General features: G+C 50.0%; 2 protein-coding genes and 1 long non-coding RNA gene across 8 annotated transcripts; 2 read left to right on the top strand and 1 right to left on the bottom strand.

Annotated features, from left to right (window-relative positions):
* Positions 1-6,374: 6,374 nt before the first annotated feature.
* Positions 6,375-11,284, bottom strand: LOC118974006 (uncharacterized). Of its 2 annotated transcripts, XR_005063593.2 has the most exons (3): positions 11,165-11,284; positions 7,853-8,669; positions 6,375-7,255 (listed from the first exon to the last, which is right to left on the bottom strand). It is a non-coding gene; the product is annotated as an uncharacterized lncRNA (long non-coding RNA). The 2 variants fall into 2 exon arrangements; XR_005063594.2 differs by lacking the exon at positions 7,853-8,669 and having other exon boundaries at positions 11,165-11,252.
* NRM (nurim) lies at positions 6,542-9,566 on the top strand. Of its 2 annotated transcripts, none has more exons than XM_073224255.1 (4): positions 6,542-6,854; positions 7,429-7,625; positions 8,229-8,405; positions 8,948-9,566. In XM_073224255.1, the coding sequence occupies exons 1-4, from the start codon at positions 6,542-6,544 to the stop codon at positions 9,269-9,271; spliced, it is 1,011 nt and encodes a 336-aa protein (XP_073080356.1). In that variant the 3' UTR covers positions 9,272-9,566. The 2 variants fall into 2 exon arrangements, with proteins under 2 accessions (XP_073080356.1, XP_017534947.2); XM_017679458.3 differs by having other exon boundaries at positions 8,743-9,204.
* On the top strand, positions 9,979-18,881 carry PPP1R18 (protein phosphatase 1 regulatory subunit 18). Of its 4 annotated transcripts, none has more exons than XM_037026442.2 (4): positions 9,979-10,118; positions 11,549-13,177; positions 17,176-17,374; positions 17,961-18,881. In XM_037026442.2, exons 2-4 carry the CDS (start codon positions 11,576-11,578, stop codon positions 17,978-17,980), a joined length of 1,821 nt encoding a protein of 606 aa, XP_036882337.1. In that variant the 5' UTR covers positions 9,979-10,118; positions 11,549-11,575; the 3' UTR covers positions 17,981-18,881. The 4 variants fall into 4 exon arrangements, with proteins under 4 accessions (XP_036882337.1, XP_036882347.1, XP_036882333.1 ...); XM_037026452.2 differs by lacking the exon at positions 9,979-10,118 and adding an exon at positions 10,150-10,720; XM_037026438.2 differs by lacking the exon at positions 9,979-10,118 and adding an exon at positions 10,151-10,762.
* Positions 18,882-19,467: the final 586 nt, after the last annotated feature.

A 19,467-nucleotide genomic window follows, 5' to 3' on the forward strand; every position in this document is an offset into this window, starting at 1 on the left:
GGATCATAATCCCCCCAGCTTCTTCTTCCTTCTCAGGTTTACTTTGCCTATTCGGGGTCTTTTGTGGTTCCATATTAATTTTAGAACTATTTGTTCTAGTTTGTTGAAGATTGCCATTGTTATTTTGATAGGGATTAAATTGAATCTGTAGATTGCTTTAGGTAGGATGGCCATTTTGACAATATTAATTCTTCCTATCCATGAGCATGGTATGTATTTCCATTTGTTGGTATCTTCTTTAATTTCTCTCATGAGTGTCTTGTACTTTCCAGGATATAGGTCTTTCACTTCCTTGGTTAGGTTTATTCCTAGGTATTCTTTTTGATGCAATTGTGAATGGAATTGTTTTTCTGATTTCTCTTTCTGCTAGTTCATTGTTAGTATATCGGAATGCAACAGATTTCTGTGTATTAATTTTGTATCCTGCAACTTTTCTGAATTCAGGTATTAGATCTAGTAGTTTGGGATGGATTCTTTAGGGTTTTTTATGTACAATATCATGTCATCTGCAAACAGTGACCGTTTAACTCTTCTTTACCAATCTGGGTACCTTTTATTTCCTTGTGTTGTCTGATTGCTCCAGAACTATGTTGAATAAAAGTGTAGAGAGTGGGCATCCTTGTCATGTTCCCGATCTTAAAGGAAAGGCTTTCAGCTTCTCGATGTTAAGTATGATGTTGGCTGTGGGTTTGTCATATATGGCCTTTATTATGTTGAGGTACTTGCCCTCTATACCCATTTCTTTTGAGAGTTTTTATCATGAATGGATGTTGAATTTTGTCAAAAGCTTTTTCGGCAACAATAGAGATGATCATGTGGTTATTGTCCTTTTTGTTGATGTGGTGGATGATGTTGATATATTTCTAATGTTGTACCATCCTTGCAACCCTGGAATAAATCCTACTTGATCATGGTGGATGAACTTTTTGATGTATTTTTTAATTTGGTTTGCTAATATTTTGTAGAGTATTTTTGCATCTATGTTTATCAGGGATATTGGTCTGTAATTTTCTTTTTTTGTGTGTTGTCTTTGCTTGGTTTTGATATTAGAGTGATGCTGACCTCGTAGAATGAGTTTGTGTAAGTATTCCCTCTTCTTCTACTTTTTGGAAAACTTTAAGGAGGATGGGTTTTAGGTCTTCCCTAAATGTTTGATGAAAGTCAGTGGTGAAGCCATCTCATCAAGGGGTTTTTTTCTTAGGTAGTTTTTCGATTACCAGTTCAATTCCGTTGCTGGTAGTTGGTCTGTTCAGATTTTCTGTTTCTTTCTGGATCAGCCTTGGAAGGTTGTATTTTTCTAGAAAGTTGTCAATTTCATCTAGGCTATCCAGTTTGTTAGCATATACTTTTTCACTGTAGTCTCTCAGAATTCCTTTTATTTCTGTAGTGTCCATAGTGATTTTTCCTTTCTCATTTCTGATTCTCTTTATGTGTGTAGGTTCTCTTTTTTTCTTGATACTTCATGCAACTAATAGGGATAAAAAAGCAGGAGTTGCGGTATTTGTATCAGTCTTGCTAGGAGTCTATCTATTTTGTTTATATTATTGAAGAACCAGCTCTTGCTTTCATTGATTCTTTCTATTGTTTTATTCTTCTCAATTTTATTTATTTCTGCTCTGATCTTTATTATGTCCCTTCTTGTACTGACTTTAGGCCTCATTTGTTGTTTTTCTAGTTTCGATAATTGTGAATTCTGTTTCTAGTTTCATTAATAGTGACTTTAAACTCTTCATATGGGATTGTTCTTTCCTAAGGTAGGCCTGTATTGCAATATACCTCCCTCTTAGCACCACCTTCGCTGTGTCCCACAGATTTTTGTGGTGTTGAATTATTGTTGTCATTTGTCTCCATATATTGCTTGATTTCTGTTTTTGGTCATTAATCCATTGGTTATTTAGGGGCATGTTTTGAAGCCTCCATGTGCTTGTGGGATTTTTCATTTTCTTTACATAATTTATTTCTAGTTTCATACCTTTGTGGTCTGAGAAACAGGTTGGTTCAATTTCATTCATTTTGAATTTACCAAGGCTCTTTTTGTGGCCTACTATGTGATCTATTCTTGAAAGTGTTCCATGTGCACTTGAGAAGAATGTATATCCTGCTGCTTTTGGGTGTAGAGTTCTGTAGATGTCCGTTAGGTCCATCTGGTCTAATGTGTTGTTCCATGCCTCTGCCTCCTTACTTATTTTCTGTCTGGTAAATCTGTCCTTTGGAGTTAGTGGAGTGTTGAAGTCTCCTAGCATGAATGCTTTGCATTCTATTCCCTTTTTAATTCTATTAGTATTTGTTTCAAATATGTAGGTGCTCTGTGTTGGTGCATAGATATTCGTAATGGTTACGTCTTGTTGGATTGACCCCTTTATCATTATGTAATGTCCTTTGTCTCTTGTGACTTTCTTTGAAGTGTATTTTGTCTGATACAAATACTGCAACTGGTGCTTCTTTCTCCCTATTAGTTGCATTAGTTTTCATCCCTTCAATGAGTCTTTTGTAGGCAGCATATAGTTGGATCTTCTTTTTTAATACATTCAGTGACTCTGTATCTTTGGATTGGTGCATCCAGACCATTTACATTTAGGGTAATTATCGATAGGTATGTACTTATTGACATTGCAGGCTTTAGATTCATGGTTAGCAAAGATTCAAGGTTAACTTCCTTGCTATCTAAGAGTCTAACTTAATTCACTTAGTATGCTATTACAAACACAATCTAAAGGTTCTTTTTTCCTCCTCCTTTTTCTTCCTCTTCCAGTCTTTATACATTAGGTACCATATTCTGTACTCTTTGTCTATCCCTTGGCTGACTTTGGGGTGGTTGATTTAATTTTGCATTTGCTTAGTAGTTAACTTCTGCTTTCTATACTGTGGTTTTATTACCTCTGGAGACAGCTATTAAACCTTAGGAACACTTCCATCTAGAGCAGTCCCTCCAATATACACTGTTCAGATGGTTCATGAGAGCTAAATTCTCTTAGCTTTTGCTGATCTGTAAATTGTTTAATCCCTCCTTCAAATTTAAGTGATAATCTTGCCAGATAAAGTATTCTTGGTTTGAGGCCCTTCTGCTTCATTGCATTAAATATATCATGCCGCTCCCTTCTGGCCTGTAAGGTTTCTGCTGAGCAGTCTGATGATAGCCTGATGGGCTTTTCTTTGTATGTGATCTTATTTCTCTCTCTGGCTGCTTTTAATAGTCTGACCTTATCCTTGATCTTTGCCATTTTAATTATTGTATGTCTTAGTGTTGTCCTCCTTGGGTCCCTTGTGTTGGGAGATCTGTGCACCTCCATGGCCTGAGAGACTATCTCCGTCCCCAGATTCGGGAAGTTTTCAGCAATTACTTCCTCAAAGACTCTTTCTATCCCTTTTTCTCTTCTTCTGGTAGTCCTATAATGCGAATATTGTTCCGTTTGGATTGGTCACACAGTTCTCTCAGTATTCTTTCATTCTCAGAGATCCTTTTTTCTCTGTGCCTCAGCTTCTTTGTATTCCTCTTCTCTAATTTCTATTTCATTTATAATCTCCTCCACCATATCTAATCTGCTTTTGAAATCTTCCATTGTATGTTTCACTTCTGATACTGTGTTCTGTAATGATTGGATCTCCGAGCAGAATTCATTCCTGAGTTCTTGAATATTTTTCTGTACCTCTGTGAGCATGTTTATGATTTTTATTTTGAAATCTGTTTCAGGAAGATTCATGAGATCAGTTTCACTTGACTCTTTCTCTGGTGTATGTATGATTTTGCTTTGAACCAGGTTCCTCTGACGTTTCATATTTGTATGTGGTGCCCTCTAGTGCCCAGAAGCTCTACTCACTGGAGCTGCTCAGCCCCTGGAGCAATGTTGGGGGTCTCAGGGGAGCGGTGTTCCTGCCTGGGGGAAGGAAAGAGCTGTTTTCTCCTTCCCAGCTGCTATGCCTGTCTGCACTGCCAGAACCAGCGAGCCAAGCACACAGGTATAAGCCTCTGTACTTTACATTTGTAGCTGCTGTAGGCAGGGCTTTCCTCTGGCTGGCCGATGCCAGGGCAGAGTTTGCTGGTTGTGAGTCAGGTGCGGGCTGGCTGGGAGGAAGACGCAGCAAGCTGCATATCATGGAGGGTGGCCTTGGAGCATTTTAGCTAGCCAGGGGGCTGGAGCAACTGAAGATCGTGAAAGTTCCCAACCTGCTTGGCAGAGTGCACCTGGACAATTTTTTCTACCTGTCCTTTGTCCTTAGCAGTAAGCTCTATGCAATACTTGCCCCTTTAGCAGTACTCTTACTGTTAGAAAGTCTCTCAGACTGCCCTCCTTTCTTTTGTTCCAGAGCAGCTGAATATGGATCCCTGTTTTCCAGAAGTGGCTGGAATCTCAGTCTCTCCTTGTATTCTGCCTGTCTTAGCTTTCCAACACCTGTAATCACCAGAGCACCATGCAATGTAGGTTTGTGCTCCCAGGGCAAATCTCCAGAGCTAGTTGTTCAGCAGTCCCAGGCCTCCACTCCCTTACTGCTCCATTTCCCTTCCTTCTGCCAGTGCAGTGGGGTGGAGGAAGGGCTTGAGTCTCGCCGAGTCATGGCTTTGGTACGTAATTACCCTGTTGCATGATGTCTATTGTTTTCTCCAGGTGCAGCCTTCTTTCCTGTTGCTCTTTCAAGATTGGTTGTATTAATTATATTTTTGTATTATATATGGTTTTAGGAGGAGGCCTCTCACCTCTCATGCCACCAACTTTAATCCCCTCCTATCCACATCCATATCAACACTTCTTAAGAGCCAAAAGATCGAAACAAGTGTTCATCAGTGGATGAATGGATAAAAGTGGTATATCCTTACAGTGGAATACTATTCAGTCATAAAAGGCAATGAAGTACAGACTTATGGTACAGGATTTTGAGGATAAGCCTCAAAAGCATTATGCTAAGTGAAAGAAACTAGACATTAAAGGTCACATTGGATGTTTCCACTTATAGGAAACACCCAGAATAGATGACTCTATAAAGACAGATTGGTGGTTGCCTGGGGCTGGAAGAACAGGAAAACAGGGATCGATTGTTTAATGGGTACAGAGTTTTATTTTGGGGTGATGAAAATGCTTTGGAACCAAACAGAGGTGGTGGTTGCACACATTATGAAAAACTAAATGCCACTGGGTTGCTTTCTTTAAAATAGTTAATTTTATGTGAACTTCAATAAAAAAGATGGTTGATTGGTTTTGTGTACTTTTCTGCAAGTAAGTTATACTTAAGTTTGGAATACTTTTGTGTAGTGGAAAGAGCATGAACTTTACCAAACATTGTACTGACTTTTAAACATACCTAATCTCATTATTTATTTTAAGCAGAGCCATTGTTGGGTATGGCACATAGTAGGACCCAAATAAATATTAATCCCCTTACACAACTTGAAATTTTGTGCTGTATGAAATTCCACGTCTTTGAGGTCCACAGAATTCCTTATAGTGCTCACTGTCTCTCTAGTCCCATTTGGCACTCAACATGCACTCCCTTCTCATGACTGGTACCATTTAAGTGCCTCAGTTTAAACTTATAGGGAATAGAGATCTTTTCTTAAACTTCCAATGAATCCCACACAGCTTGTGTGTGTAATCAGGGTCCTAGCTGGAAACCGTTGCACAAATTAGGATAATTTGGGGACAGTGTAATGTAAAAATTACAAAGAGGGAAGAGTGTAAAGAAGCCACAAAGAATATTGCAGTCCCCCAGTACCCACGGCTGTTGTGACCACCTCTACACCTGAGAGGTTGAGAGGAGGGAGCTGTTGTATAGAGAGGATTCCCTCTGTGAGAGCCGTGATTTTGATGTAGTGCATTCAGGACAACTTCCTGAAGCAGGAATCAGGATCTGGAGGGAGGACATCAGATATATCTGATCTGGTACAGCGTACAACAGCTTTGATTCAGAGGAGGGTGGGAGTACTAAGCCTCTGGGAGGGAGGAGAAGGAATGTAGAGCCTACGGGGTGCTGCATGGCAATTTTCTCATCCCTGAGACCACAGGACTAGTAGCTCCTCAGTTCTCATTTTGGGAATATTCTTTGTCTCTTTGAGCTTATTTTTCTTCCATCTGTAAGTTAAGGGAAATTAGTTTAATGATGTTTAAGGTCCTTACCACGGTCATAGCTACTGTGACAAGGTCCTTAGATCCATGATCTTTAATTCTGATAGAGAAAACCTTATTTTCACCTTGCTTTTTAAAATATATTAGTCTCTAGGTGTTACAAACAGATCTGTACGAAAAATATGTTCAGACAAAAGGTCTTAATGCTTCCTAACTAGTAAGTGAAGTCAAACTAATGAGGTTGCAGAGTAAAGTCATAGGTAGTTAATTACCACAGGCTTGGATAAAATTAACCTAGTACAAAGTTTACAACTGTAATAAAGTTATCACAAATTTTTAACATACTGCCTTTATTTTATATTGGAAAAACAAGAAGCAACTCAACCCATTCGAGTGGCCGCACAGCCGCTGTCCTTTTCACCTCTCACTTGGATTCTAACATTTCCCCCTGTGACGCGGAGGTAGCTGGCTGGGGAAGGCACCAGATGCCAGCCCTGCTGCGGGTTGAGAGACAGAGGCGCGCGGCCACCCGGAAGCCCGGGTGGCGGCGGGCACAGGAGCCCAGCCCTCCTGGACTGGAGTCCGGCCATGGGCGGGGCAAGAGGCGGGGCCTGCGGCCGCGGGAATCCCAAACCCTCCCCTTTCTCCACCCTTTGCTTGTCGCCATGGCCCCCGCTCTGCTCCTGGTCTCTGCTGCCCTCGCCTCTTTCATCCTGGCCTTTGGCACCGGGGTGGAGTTCGTGCGCTTTACTTCCCTTCGGCCACTTCTTGGAGGGATCCCGGAGTCTGCTGGTCCGGGTGAGCGGGAGGGATGTAGGATGAGCTGTGGGGTAGGGAGGTGGAGCCCGAGTGGACAGAGCGAGGCGGGGCCTGGGGACAAATGACAGCGGGAGTACGGGAGTGGGAACGAGAACCTTGAAAGCCGCCGAGAAGCTGCAGAGAGACTACAGGGCTAAATTAGGAACTCAGGGGTTAGCGGTTTGGAAAGGTGAGGGTGTGAGGACGGAGTAGGAGACTAAGAGCGATAAAACAGAGTATTCGAAGGAAAGTGCTTTGTGGAGAAGACCGGAGGAGAGTTCAAAAGAGGGAGCAAATTTAGCCAACCGAAATAAAAGAGGGACAATCCAACTGGTGGCCTCTCCATCCATGTCTTTTGTGACTACCCAACATGAATCCTCTTCCCCAGCTCTGGAGGAGGCCTGGGGAAAAGGGAAGAAACAGGGAATAGAAAAGTGATGTGGGCAAATCCTAGAGAGGAAGCATTAAGGCTATTGAAAGCATTAAGGGCGTCCTGGGGCCCCAGGAGATGAGGGTAAGTGAAAGTTTCCTACCATCTTCTTTATCTTTTGTCCCTCTCTTCCACTCCCCCTAGATGCCCACCAGGGATGGCTGGCTGCCCTACAGGACCAAAGTATCCTTGTTCCCCTGGCTTGGGATCTGGGGCTCCTGCTATTATTTGTAGGGCAGCACAGCCTCATGGCAACTGAGACGGTGAAGGCATGGATGTCCCGGTACTTTGGGGTCCTTCAGAGGTCACTGTATGTGGCATGTACTGCCCTGACCTTGCAGGTATGAGGCCTTGGCAGCTGAGTTCCCAAGGGAAACAGTCTGTGGGAAGGATGCCTTAGATTGGAAGGGCAAAGATCTTAGGCATCTTGGGAAAAAAGTGGGTTTAGGGTAACTGAGGATTTTCAGGACTTGAAGTTCAGCTTCCATTCTTTTACAGCACATACCCTACTTTTTATCAAGAAGGGCATACGTTCCGCAGGCATGATATATGAAGTGTGCATTGTTACCTTTGCAACTTTGTTCATGTTGTCCTGCTTGAGATCCCCTCGTTTGCTCTTCAGTCCTACCCTTTCCTCAGAACCACTTGCCTAGGTCTCACAAAAGGATTCCCAATTCACACTCATCAGTCTTTCTCAGTGGGTGCTTGGCATAGGCCACTTTGTGTACCTAGGTGGCCACCCCCTTCTGTTCTGTAAGTCTTCAGGGTAGACACAGGTCATCCTTACATCCTTGGGCCCCCACCCAGCACCCTCCACATGGTGAATATTTAACGATGCTTGTCGTAGAGGTAGGAAGAGCCACAGGCCAGCCTGGCGTCAGCAGCCTCAGGGTCTAGGTCTCCCAAGGGTGGGCCAGGATACCCAGCCCCTCATCCTTCCCCAGCTGGTGATGCGGTCCTGGGAGCCCATATCCAGAGGCCCTGTATTGTGGGCAGCTCAGGCAGAGCCATGGGCCACCTGGGTGCCACTCCTCTGCTTTGTGCTCCATGTCATTTCCTGGCTCCTCATCTTCAGCATTCTTCTCGTCTTTGACTACGCCGAGCTCATGGGCCTTAAACAGGTGAGTCCCAGATCCTCACCTGATGCTTTCCAGAACACTGCTTTCCCTTCCATGGATTTCCCTCCACCTCCCCCCATGGTCTTCACCTTCCTTGCTTTTGACTCCCTTACTTCCCTCCCTCTCTCGTAAGACAGTCTTCCTTCAGCCCTTCCTCAAAGGCTAGAAACCATGGGCTTCCTGGCCTCTGGAGAAGGACCAGAGATGAAGGTCAGGAGCCAAATCTCACAGGGTGGTTCTTGGGCCTGAGTTACAGAAGAAAGTTTCCTGGAAGAGAGGAAAAGGGTGGCTAAATTGTGAAAAGGGACTGACTCCACTGCTAGGCTGTTCTCCCTTCTAGGTGTACTATCATGTGCTGGGGCTGGGCGAGCCTCTGGCCCTGAAGTCTCCTCGGGCTCTGAGACTCTTCTCTCACCTGCGCCACCCAGTGTGTGTGGAGCTGCTGACAGTGCTATGGGTGGTGCCTACCCTAGGCACTGACCGCCTCCTCCTTGCTCTCCTCCTTACCCTCTACCTGGGCTTGGCTCATGGGCTTGACCAGCAAGACCTCCGCTACCTCCGGGCCCAGCTGCAAAGAAAACTCCGTCTGCTTTCTCGGCCCCAGGATTGGGAGGCAGAGTGAGGAGCAAACCCTGGTTCCAAGCCCCATACTTCTCCCTCAACATCCCAGTCAGTTAACTTCCAGACCCTGGCAGCTTCAGACCAGAGGCCCAATTCTACAGCTGAAGGGGCTATCCCTTCCCCTGATTGAGCCACCACTTCCAGGGTCCAGCTCCACATCCTACATTCTGAGTTTCAGCTACTGGACTCCAAGGTCTATTTCTCACCAGCCAGGAAGAGGAGTGGCGAATTTATCTGCCTCCTTATAGTTTAAGGCTTGACCCCCTCCCCACCACCTCCCACCTAACAACCTCCTCATACGGACATGGGTCTAGCCGGACCACTCCCTGGCACTGTAACTTCCCTCTGAACCTCAGGGATCTAACCCCCACTCCCCTGCCCCCGCTGCACCTCCTTAGGCCCAGCCCACGGGCTTGGTCCTGCAACCTCGTTGAGAGGATCCTCTCACTCTGAATTCGGGTTTCTAAGGGTTCCCTGGTTTCCACGTGCTGGAAGGAACACGTGCTGCAGCATAATAAAATTCAGCCAAATTTTTAAACAAAAGGCATGTAGTCTGTCGGTGTTTCCCAAGTTGCAGGGTTGACTTTGGAACGGAAGGCAAGTTGGAGCCTGGGCGAGCCAAACTCGAGTCTGGGCAGCCACCGCGCCCTCTGGCGACCGCTGGGCGGCGGCCACTCCCCATGGACCTACCCCCACTTTCCCAGAGCGGCCCAGTCTCCCTCCAAATCTCCTAATTTCCCGACTGCAGACCAGGGACCCATGGGAGACAGGTTGCACTTGAGTGGGCAACGGTTCTGGTACGGAAGCGAGCTTCCAAATCCATGGCTTCCGAGCGCCTCTCCTGTCGCCCCGCTCCACACGGGTTCTCCACAGCCTGGCGGCGGCCTGGACCCCACAGTAACAAAGGCTGTCCCGGGAAGGCAAAAGCGTGGGGAGGAGCGGCAGGATGGAAAGGGCGGGCCCCGCTCGGAGCAGCTGCTGCTTCCTTCCCAAGTCCCTCGAGGGGCCTGAGTCACGGGCCGCCGCCCAGGGTCGGCGAGATGGGGGCGGAGGTCTGGACACCTGGGTTCTCCAGGGCAACCGGCAAGGAGCTTGGTGAGGGGGCCCCGAGAAGGGAGAGCGGAGAGCCAGGGGTCGCGGCCGGAAAGGGTGTACGGGAGCCCAGTCCCACGCGCGGACGCAGGGAGCGAGGCCCCGCCCCCTCCCTGGGCCCCGCCCCGCGGCCCCTTCCCTCTACTCATTGTCCTCAGACAAAGCGGTCGCGGCCCCCGCCCGGCCCCCCAGGTCTAGGTCTCGGTCTCCCTCTCAGCTCCTCCAGGGCTCCCTCTTCTCCCCCTCCTCTCTCTCCCCCCTCCCCTCTCCTCCCTCCGGTCTCCGGATCTCCCTTGATCCCTCTCTCCTCCTCTTCCTCTCCTCTCGGGACCCCAGGCTCCCGCGCACCCCTCCCCTCGGAACCCCTCAGCGTGTAAGTTGCCCGAGGGGCTACCGGACTTGGGGAAGGCGGTGTCTCCTCTCTCGCGTCCCCGCTCCCGTCCTTGCCCCAGACCTTGGGCTGTCTCCCCTTTGTGCCGAGATTGCCTGTCCCTGCGGTCACAGGCGGGGTGGGCATGGCTGGCTATGTCAGGGTTCCATGAGAGTGGAGACCCGCGCACAGGACTCTCAGACTCCGAAGAGAAGAGACGTGGAGCCGGTCCTCCGTACGCCAGGGTCCCGGGCACAGCCAGTGTGGGAGGCAGGAGGTGGAGACGGGAAGGGGTCGGGGTGGACGCCAGGGTTCTGGGAACGTGCTGGCAGCCCAGACACCCGGGTTCCGAAAGTCCCCGGGGAAGGGTATTTCCCCCAATCCGCTTTGGGGCGGAGTGCGGAGCGGAGGGGTGGGGGCTGGGGGGCGGGAGAGGCGTGGTCCGAGCGGAGCTGGAAGGGGACCGGACCTCTGGGGCCCCCGCCGAGGAGCGTCAGGCTGCTACTGCCGAGCTCCCTTCCCTCGGCCCGCTGCTTCTCCCGCTCCCCCTTTCCTCTCCGGTCTCCGTCCGCTCCTCCCCTCCCGACACCCACTCAGGCCCCACTGCCCGCTCTCCGGCGGGATTCCCTGCCGTCTCTTCCCATTCTCACCGCCCCTGGGGGAGGCCGGGGCCACTTACCCTGAAAGCTGCCTCCCTCACCCTCAGCCTCTCTTCTGTCTTCTCCCTCTTGCCAACTTCTCTTTTCGCCCTTTCTTCTCACATCCCTGGGACTGCCTCTGATACACACTAGCCCTGCACTGCCAGATCCGACTCCCGCCTCTTCTCCCCGTATCTCCACTTTTCCTCTCACCTCACTCGCCCCCACAACTTGGCCTATAGCTTTTTCTTCAGTTTCTCAGTTTCCCCGTCCTCTGCCTTTCCTCCTCTTCCTCCTTCCGTCTGCACCCTCAGCCCCTCTGCCCTCTCTGTGCCCACCTCTCCCCCTCCACTTCCTCTCCCGCCACCCCTAGTTTCATCCCCTGGGCCTCTCTGGAGCCTCTCCTTCCTGTTCTCTGCCCCCAGCACTGCTCACCTCACCTCAAGGCAAGCATGGCCACCATCCCTGATTGGAAGCTACAGCTGCTAGCCCGGCGCAGGCAGGAGGAGGCGATTGTTCGTGGCCGGGAGAAGGCTGAGAGGGAGCGGCTGTCCCAGATGCCAGCCTGGAAGCGGGGGCTCCTGGAGCGCCGCCGGGCCAAACTTGGTCTGTCTCCTGGGGAGTCTAGCCCTGTGCCTGGGACTGCAGAGGCTGTACCTCCAGACCCAGACGAGCCTGCGGTCCTCCTGGAGGCCATTGGGCCAGTGCACCAGAACCGATTCATTCGGCAGGAACGCCAGCAGCGTCAGAGTGGAGAGCTATCTGCAGAGAGAAGGTCTGGGCCTTCCGAGACCCGGGAGCCGAAACCTAGCGCTGCGGTGATGCGGGATCAGAGCCCCAAAGGAACAGCGTCAAGAGAAGAGCACCTTAGTCCCAGGGAGGCCAGAGAGAGGCGGCTGGGAGTAGGGGGAGCCCGAGAGTTCAACCCCAGGGCTTCAGAGGCTCTGGACTGGAGGCAGAGTTCAGGAGAGGCAGGAGACAGGAACTCCAAGCTGTCAGAGGCACAGAAATGGAAGCTGAGACCCAGAGAAACTCCAGAGCAGAGTTTGAGACTGGCGGAGCCTAGAGAACAAAGCCCCAGGAGAAAAGAGGTGGTGGAAAGTAGACTGAGCCCAACAGAGATTGAAAAAGAGAAGCTGGACCTGACAGAGGCCCATAAATGGGGGTCTGACTCCAGAGAGTCTCAGGAACAGAGTTTAGTACAACTGGAAGCATCAGAGTGGAGGCTGCGTTCAGGAGAAGAAAGAAAAGACTGCTTTGAGGAATGTGGGAAAAAAGAAGAGAGGCCAGTTCCAAGGATGGCCACACAACTGACTTCAGGGTTGTTAGAGACCCTGACGAAGGAGGCTCCAGATAGCAGCTGTGGAGGAGTGGACACAGCATATCAGAGGCCCAACCCTGTGGAGGATGACGAGAGGAGCTTGAGGCTGACAGAAGGGTGGAAATGGACCCTGAACTCTGGAAAGGTTCGAGAATGGACACTTAGGGTGATAGAGACTCAAACTCAGAAACCAGACCCTCCAGAGTCTGCTGAGAAGCGTCTTGAGCCTCTTGGTACAGAGGCTGGAGAAGGGGAGGTTGAGAAGGGGGCGGGGGATCAGGGCAGGCCTCTGAGCAACCTACAGAACCGCTGCTCTGTGCCCTCCCCCCTTCCACCAGAGGACGCTGGGACTGAAGGCTCTAGACAGCAGGAAGAGGAAGCCGGGGAACAACGGCCCCCAACAGCAGCCCCTCTGTCTCCACGACCCCCAGCCCCACCTGCCCCCCAGCCCCCTGGGGATCCCCTCATGAGTCGTCTGTTCTATGGGGTGAAAGCAGGGCCAGGGGTGGGGGCCCCACGCCGCAGTGGACACACCTTCACAGTCAATCCCCGGCGGTCCATGCCCCCTGCAGCCCCTGCCACCCCGGCCACCCCAGTCACAGCTGATGCTGCAGTTCCTGGGGCTGGGAAGAAGCGGTACCCGACTGCCGAGGAGATCTTGGTGCTGGGGGGCTACCTCCGCCTCAGCCGCAGCTGCCTTGTCAAGGGGTCCCCTGAGAGGCACCACAAACAGGTAGGGAGCAGCCAAGCCAGTCTTCTGAAAAGCTCACTTGTCAGTTCTGACTCCTGTCTTTGTCTTTTTATACCCCTGTATTCTTGTATTCCTCTGTTTTTTCTTGGTTAATTCCTGCCACCACCCTTCCTCCTCTGCACACACATTCTTCCTTCTTGCAGCCCTCCATTAATTTCCAAGCCCCAAAGATCCTGCCCGGCAATCAAGGGCTGTCCCAGGGTGTCTCTCTCTCAGGGTGTGCTCAGACTGCTCACTCTCCCTTCCCTCAGGCAGTGAGGTGCCCCCCGACCCCCATCTCTCTCCTTCCTTTCCTGAATCTGTGACCCAACTCAGCCCATCTGGTGGGAGTCCTTGGATCTCAGGTTACCAGGGTGAAAGCACTTTCAGTCTTCCAGGGGTGAGAATGGTGAGGCAGAAAGCCTGGGGAGGTGAGAGGGTGGCTCTGGGGTTCTAGAGAGAAATGGCAGGGAGGAGTGAGTGGAGGAAGGACTCACAGTCTCAAGGAGGAGGTGGGCAGAGCTGAGTGGGGACATCCTAGGGTAGAGGGGGAAGGGGAAATGGTACAAGGCTGGCCAAAGCAGAGAGAAGGCTTTTGAACCCTGATTCTGCCCCATACACACACAGGCCATTTGAAGTAGGTGACCTCCGGGTTGCACACCCCCAGCTGGGCCACTGCTTCAGACAGTGCTCCCTTCTCTCTTGGGACAAGAAAAGCCTTCTCCTCTCCCTGTCCTTCCTCCCTGGGCTTCCCCTCCCCCTAGAACTGGCTCAGCATTTGGTTCTCCCCTCTCTTCCTGCTATCCTGGTCTCTCCCTCCCTTTGGGGTAGAAAAAGAGAGAAGTGAATTTGGAGGAATTTAGCTGAGAGCAGGGAATACAATGGGAGTTGGGGATAGGGGTGGGGGCAGAGGCAGGAAACGGTTAGAGGTTAAACTGGAAAGGGTATTCAGTGATATGGGAGCAGCCAGGCTGATTTCTTCCCCTGGCCCTGGCCCAACCCCTTCCCTACACACCTATTAGTTTACAGCTTAAAAATCTATAAGGAAAGAGAGTTCCCTGGACCTAGCACATCTTCCAGGGACTGCAAAAGCCCTTCCTAGTCTCCAGTCTTCATCCCATGTGTGATGTCCTTAGATGTGTTTTTGTCTTCAATACCACTGGGAAACCACAGGAACCCAACACGTGGGTTAATCCTGGGGGCCTCTTGATCCCCAATTCATCTTCATGTGAAGCTTAAGCTCTTATCCTGGAGCCACTGAATTTGAGTTTATTCTGAGCCCTCTGTCTACTACCAGCCCCTTCCCCTTCAGGCTGGAACTGCCAAGGTGAGGTTGTCAGAAAAGTGTATGCTGAGGTTGGCTTGTACCTTTGGGGAGCAACAAGCAGGGAGAAGCATGAAGTTTGGGCCCAAAGTCTGGGGATGATCTGAGTGCAGAGCAGGATCTGTGAGGGTAACTATACCTAGGTTAGGGAGCAGGGGAGCCGGAAGCAGATCGCCCAAACAGGAAGCTGGTGTGGAGGCCGGAAGGCTGGTGGGGCTGAGTGGGGAACGCTGGGCCTTGAGTATGCCAGAAGTGTGCTCAGGATGTGGTGAGAGAATAAGGAAGGCGCTCTGGGGGTGGGGGTGGGGAGAGGCAGCTCATAGTTCTCTAGACCCAGACACCGCCTGCTCTGCTCTCTCTCAGGCCACTGTGCTCTCAGCACCCTCTTCATCAGGCACTGGTAACGCCCTGTTCAGCCCTGCCCGGCCCTGTCCCAACCATAGCTCAGGGGTAGGAAGATCCCACTGCCCATCCCACCCCTGTCTTCCCTAAGTAAGTTTGGTTTGCAGGCTAATTCCATCAAACGTATCCCTGCCAAGGGAGTCCATGGTATGGGCTGTGGCTGGTGCCCTTCCCTAGAGGCCCTTCTGGCTGAGAGACCCACCCCTCCCCTCTCTGGCCCCCTTGTGACCTTATATAGCTGATGGGAGAGGAGCGAGTGAGTCACCCCTACCCTGCACTCCCCCAACTCGGATGCAGGCTGTGCATTCCTGAGAAGTCCAGTCAGAAGTTGGGGATGGGAGAGACAAACATGGACTGAGAGCAAATGAAATGAATCCATCATCAGTGGATAATAAACTATGGAGATTTTTATCCCAGAAGGGGATATGAAAAGAAAACAGAAATGGGTTCCCAGAAGTTTAGGTAAATCAGTCAGTAGCAGAACCAAAAGTGGTCCCTTTTGAGAAGCTGGGATGTTGTAAGGGGTCTGGTTGCTGCTCAGTTCTACTTGCCAGTTCACAGACAGACTGGGGGCTAGTGTATAGGCTGGGTTACCTCCCACCTTGTTCCTCAGTGTTGGTCCTCTGTTGGGATTTCATCTGAGGTCTGGACCAGCCCTTTGTTACCTCTTGTAGCAACTTAATGCGTCTAGGGATAACCCAAGGCTGTCACATAGGATGACAAGTAAATACACAATAATAATAAGTAAGTCCTCCAGTGGGTTAGAAAGGTAAGCGATCATGGGGAAAAAATTATAATAGGGATAAGTAAAACCTAGAGGACTAGGAGGTGGGGAGTGAATATGACATCTTTATGAGGGTGATTAGGAGAGAGAAAGCCATGGGGATATTTGGGGGAAGAGTGTTCCAGGCAAAGAGAACAGCCAGCACAAAGGCACTGGGGTGGCAGTGCCCCTGGCGAGCTTGGAGGAATCACGGCTAGTGTGGCCGGAGTGAAGGAGGATGCCTGAGATGTGAGTGGGGAATGGTACATTGGGAGTACGCTGTAGGCCTTGGTCAGGCTCTGGCTTTTGCCTCCAGTGAGATGGGGAGCGCCAGTACAGGGTTTGTAGCCAAGGAGAGACACATACAGTTCTGAGTGTCAGCTTCCCATGGGACCTACGTGTCACATACCATATAGCCCTTAGCAACAACTGTCCGACCACCTCCTGGCTTCTCTCTTCTCACACCCTAGTCCCTGTGGAAACTCAGGGATGAAGAGTGCCCCAGTTCTGCCTCCCAAACAGGCACCAGGGAAGGCCTGAGTAGGTCATATGGACCTTTCCAAGTAGTTCACATGGAATCCTCCTGTTTGTCTCCTTAATCACTTTGCCTCCCAGGTTAATCCCACCCTGTCCCTTCCCCTGAGCTTAGGAGAGCTAACGGGAAGGGTAGAAAGGCAGTGAGGACCTGCTCTTAGAACTATGTGTTTATGAAGGACTTTCTGCCCCCTTCAAATTCCCTCTCTGGTGTCTGCATGTCCCTTCTGCTGCACTCTCCACCCCAGCCCTGTGTTTGTGTGGACTTTCCTCTCTGTCCTGTCACCTCCCCCATCTGCAGCTCTCAGTGACTCAGGGACTCTTCTCCCCAGTGTGTGTTATGGGAGAGTCTCATTTCCTCTGGGCCTTTCTATTGGTGTCCTCTTCCCTACAAGGCCCTTGAGTCCCTTTGTTGTTAGGTCTACTCCAGCTACAGGAAAGGAGTGAGGGGAGCAGGAGGGGGCAGGTGTCCAGGGTCCTGGGTTTCCCAGCAGGCAAGGGGCTGAGAACAAGGAAACCCATGTTTCTGATCTGTGCTTTTACCTGGGACTGTCTTCCCATCCAGCAATTTTCTGCCAGCTCAAATCTCCCCTCCTCTGGGAAGTCTCCTTGATTGCTCTCAGGACACCCAAAGATTCAGTTCTGATCACAAGAGTTACCTCCATGCATTATAATTTCTTTTTACGCTTTTTCCTACCATACTCTAAGTAGGAACCTTACTCAGTTCTGCTGAAGGGACCTCTGCCAAAGCTCAGGCCCAAGTGGGATGTTTTGGAAACGATATGATTAAGGAGGGGAAATCTGAAAATGGAGAGCCAGTATCAAAAGTAAAACTGGATCCCAGAGTGGCTGGGGAGGACCAAGTCACTGGGGTGCCCAACTCCAGCCCCCACTCCCCACCTAGCATCTGCTCCCCTGTGGCTTCCCCCCACCCTTCCCCCGCTGACCTCTCCCCCCAACTTTCTCTCCTACTCTCAGCTCAAGATCTCCTTCAGTGAGACAGCACTAGAGACCACGTACCAATACCCTTCTGAGAGTTCGGTGCTGGAAGAGCTGGGCCCGGAGCCTGAGGCCCCCAGTGCCCCCTGCTCCCCTGCTGCCCAACCCGACGAAGAAGACGAGGAGGAGCTGCAGCCAGAGCTCCAGAGCGGGCTGCACACCAAGGCCCTGATCGTGGGTGAGCAGGCTCTGTTGGCCCCAGGACGCCCTCTGGCATTCAGGGAGGACAGTGTGGCCCACTGCGGGTTCAAGGTGGTTGTCCTGGAAAGCGAAGTGCACATGGGGTCTCCAGATTTCAAAACTAGGAACTCTTTCTAGTGCTCTAGTGTGATTAAAAACACAAGGTTTGGGTCAGACAAGGTTTGAATTCCATCTTGTCGCTTACTTGTGGTTTGACCTTAGGGAAGTCACCTGACCTCTGGCCTCAGTTTATAATTTATGAAATGAGGTCATTCATAACTACCTCCTGGAATGTTGCGAGGATTAAGTAATTTTTGTGAAGCACATAGAAACTATGGCTGAACATCAAATTACTTAATCACTCGGGACTATCATGAGATTAAATGAGTTATAAGAATGCTTGGCACAAAATGTGAGTCAAACAAGTGATGGCTGCTGTTACTGGTGATGACAAGCAATGAAGACATGGAAGATAGCATAAGACTTCTGTATGCCAGCTGCCCTGCAGTGCGGGGAGCAGTGGGAGGAGGCAGGAGGCAAAGGTCCTCACTCATTCTCTATCATTAATGTCTCCTCTCCCACAGATGAGTCTTGCCGGAGGTGACCCTCTTCCAACACAAGAAAATACCTCCTTTCCAGAACTGGACATCCTGGAGACTGGAAGATTCAGAGCAGACAGAACCTGAAGAGCCTGGCAGGGAAGGGCAACCAACATCTTCCAACTTGCTTTCCTCACCCTGTTTCTGGGGGGCAGAGCCAACTGCTCAATTTCCACCGTCACCTAAGGGTGGGAGTGCATCAAATGTGCTAGTGCCTCCTAGGTGATCCAAGAGTGAGCGCCAAGTCCTGGGGAGGAGCTCACAGTTCATAGGGGGTGGAGATGGAGCACTCCCTCCATCTCCAAGGGCTGGGTACACTCTCCTTACAGCTTTCCTTGACTCCCTACCATCCCTGTAGTGGCATCCTATAGTGTAGCCCCCCTGGGGGCTCTCAGGATTTAAGCACTCATCTCTCTGGGAGACTTGGATCCCACTCCATTTATAGGCACTTCTCCCTCCTGTTTTTCTTAGGTCACTGTCCCTTTGTTTACAGCTTCTGTCTCCTCTTGGACCACAGCCTGGTTTACAAACCCTACTATCTCCTAGCCCCACCTTCCAAAGTTCCAGGTTTACAAGCCACACTTACCTGCTGTGTCCAGGTGGAATCCTCTCCCCTGTCCTCTGCTGTTGCCTCATTGGAAGTAGCCTGGGGCTGTGGCTTCCTCCACTTTTGCTCAGTATTACTGTGCCTCAGTTTTCCCCAAGAGGGAAGGCTGGGAAATCTTAACTTTGTACCCCCATCTAGTTATTTAGTTCTTTCTAGTGGGTCACAGTTGAATTGAATTACAAAGGTGTCCAGTGACTAACCGGCACCTCACCTCTCCTCCCCCATTCCTCCTTCCTTACCAGTTGCCTGTTGTTGTTTTTTTAACTTTCTGTAATACAATGGAGCTCTCTCCAACTCTCCCTGATGCTTCTTTTTCTTTAGAAAAAAATGTTCTTGTTGGGGGAGGCTCTAGGTTCCTCATTCCAAGCCTCTCCCAACTTCCTATTGGCCACTAAGAAGTGGCCATGGCTGTGGGAGGGAAAACGATAGGGATGAACCACACTGACATGTAGAAAGGACTCTGGAAGACCCCTGCACTGCTTTCTTGAAGGACCAGCAGGAGAAGGACTGGTAAGAGGAAAGACAGGAAGTAACCTCTATCCTGGGACTGCCATGAGGGCAGACTATGTCAGCTGGGTTTACTGAAGCATCCTTCCCCATGCCTGGCATCTAATAAACACAAAATTATTTCTAGAATGAGTGACTGAACAAATAAATGAATAAATGAAAAGAGCTAAAAAATTAGAAGAAGATACTCTGAATTTAAAGATTCCAATATTCAGAAGCATGGGGCAGTGCAAGTGACCAGTTAAGAGTGTGACTCTGGCTAATCTGGGGCATTTACTCCAAGACTCAGGAGCATAAATAATAAATCTCTTGAAACTGCTGCAAAATATGGAGTATATACAGAAAGCATAAATAATAAATCTCTTGAAACTGCTGCAA

Source organism: Manis javanica, chromosome 16 (genome assembly GCF_040802235.1).
Source record: "Manis javanica isolate MJ-LG chromosome 16, MJ_LKY, whole genome shotgun sequence".
Lineage (NCBI taxonomy): Eukaryota > Metazoa > Chordata > Mammalia > Pholidota > Manidae > Manis > Manis javanica.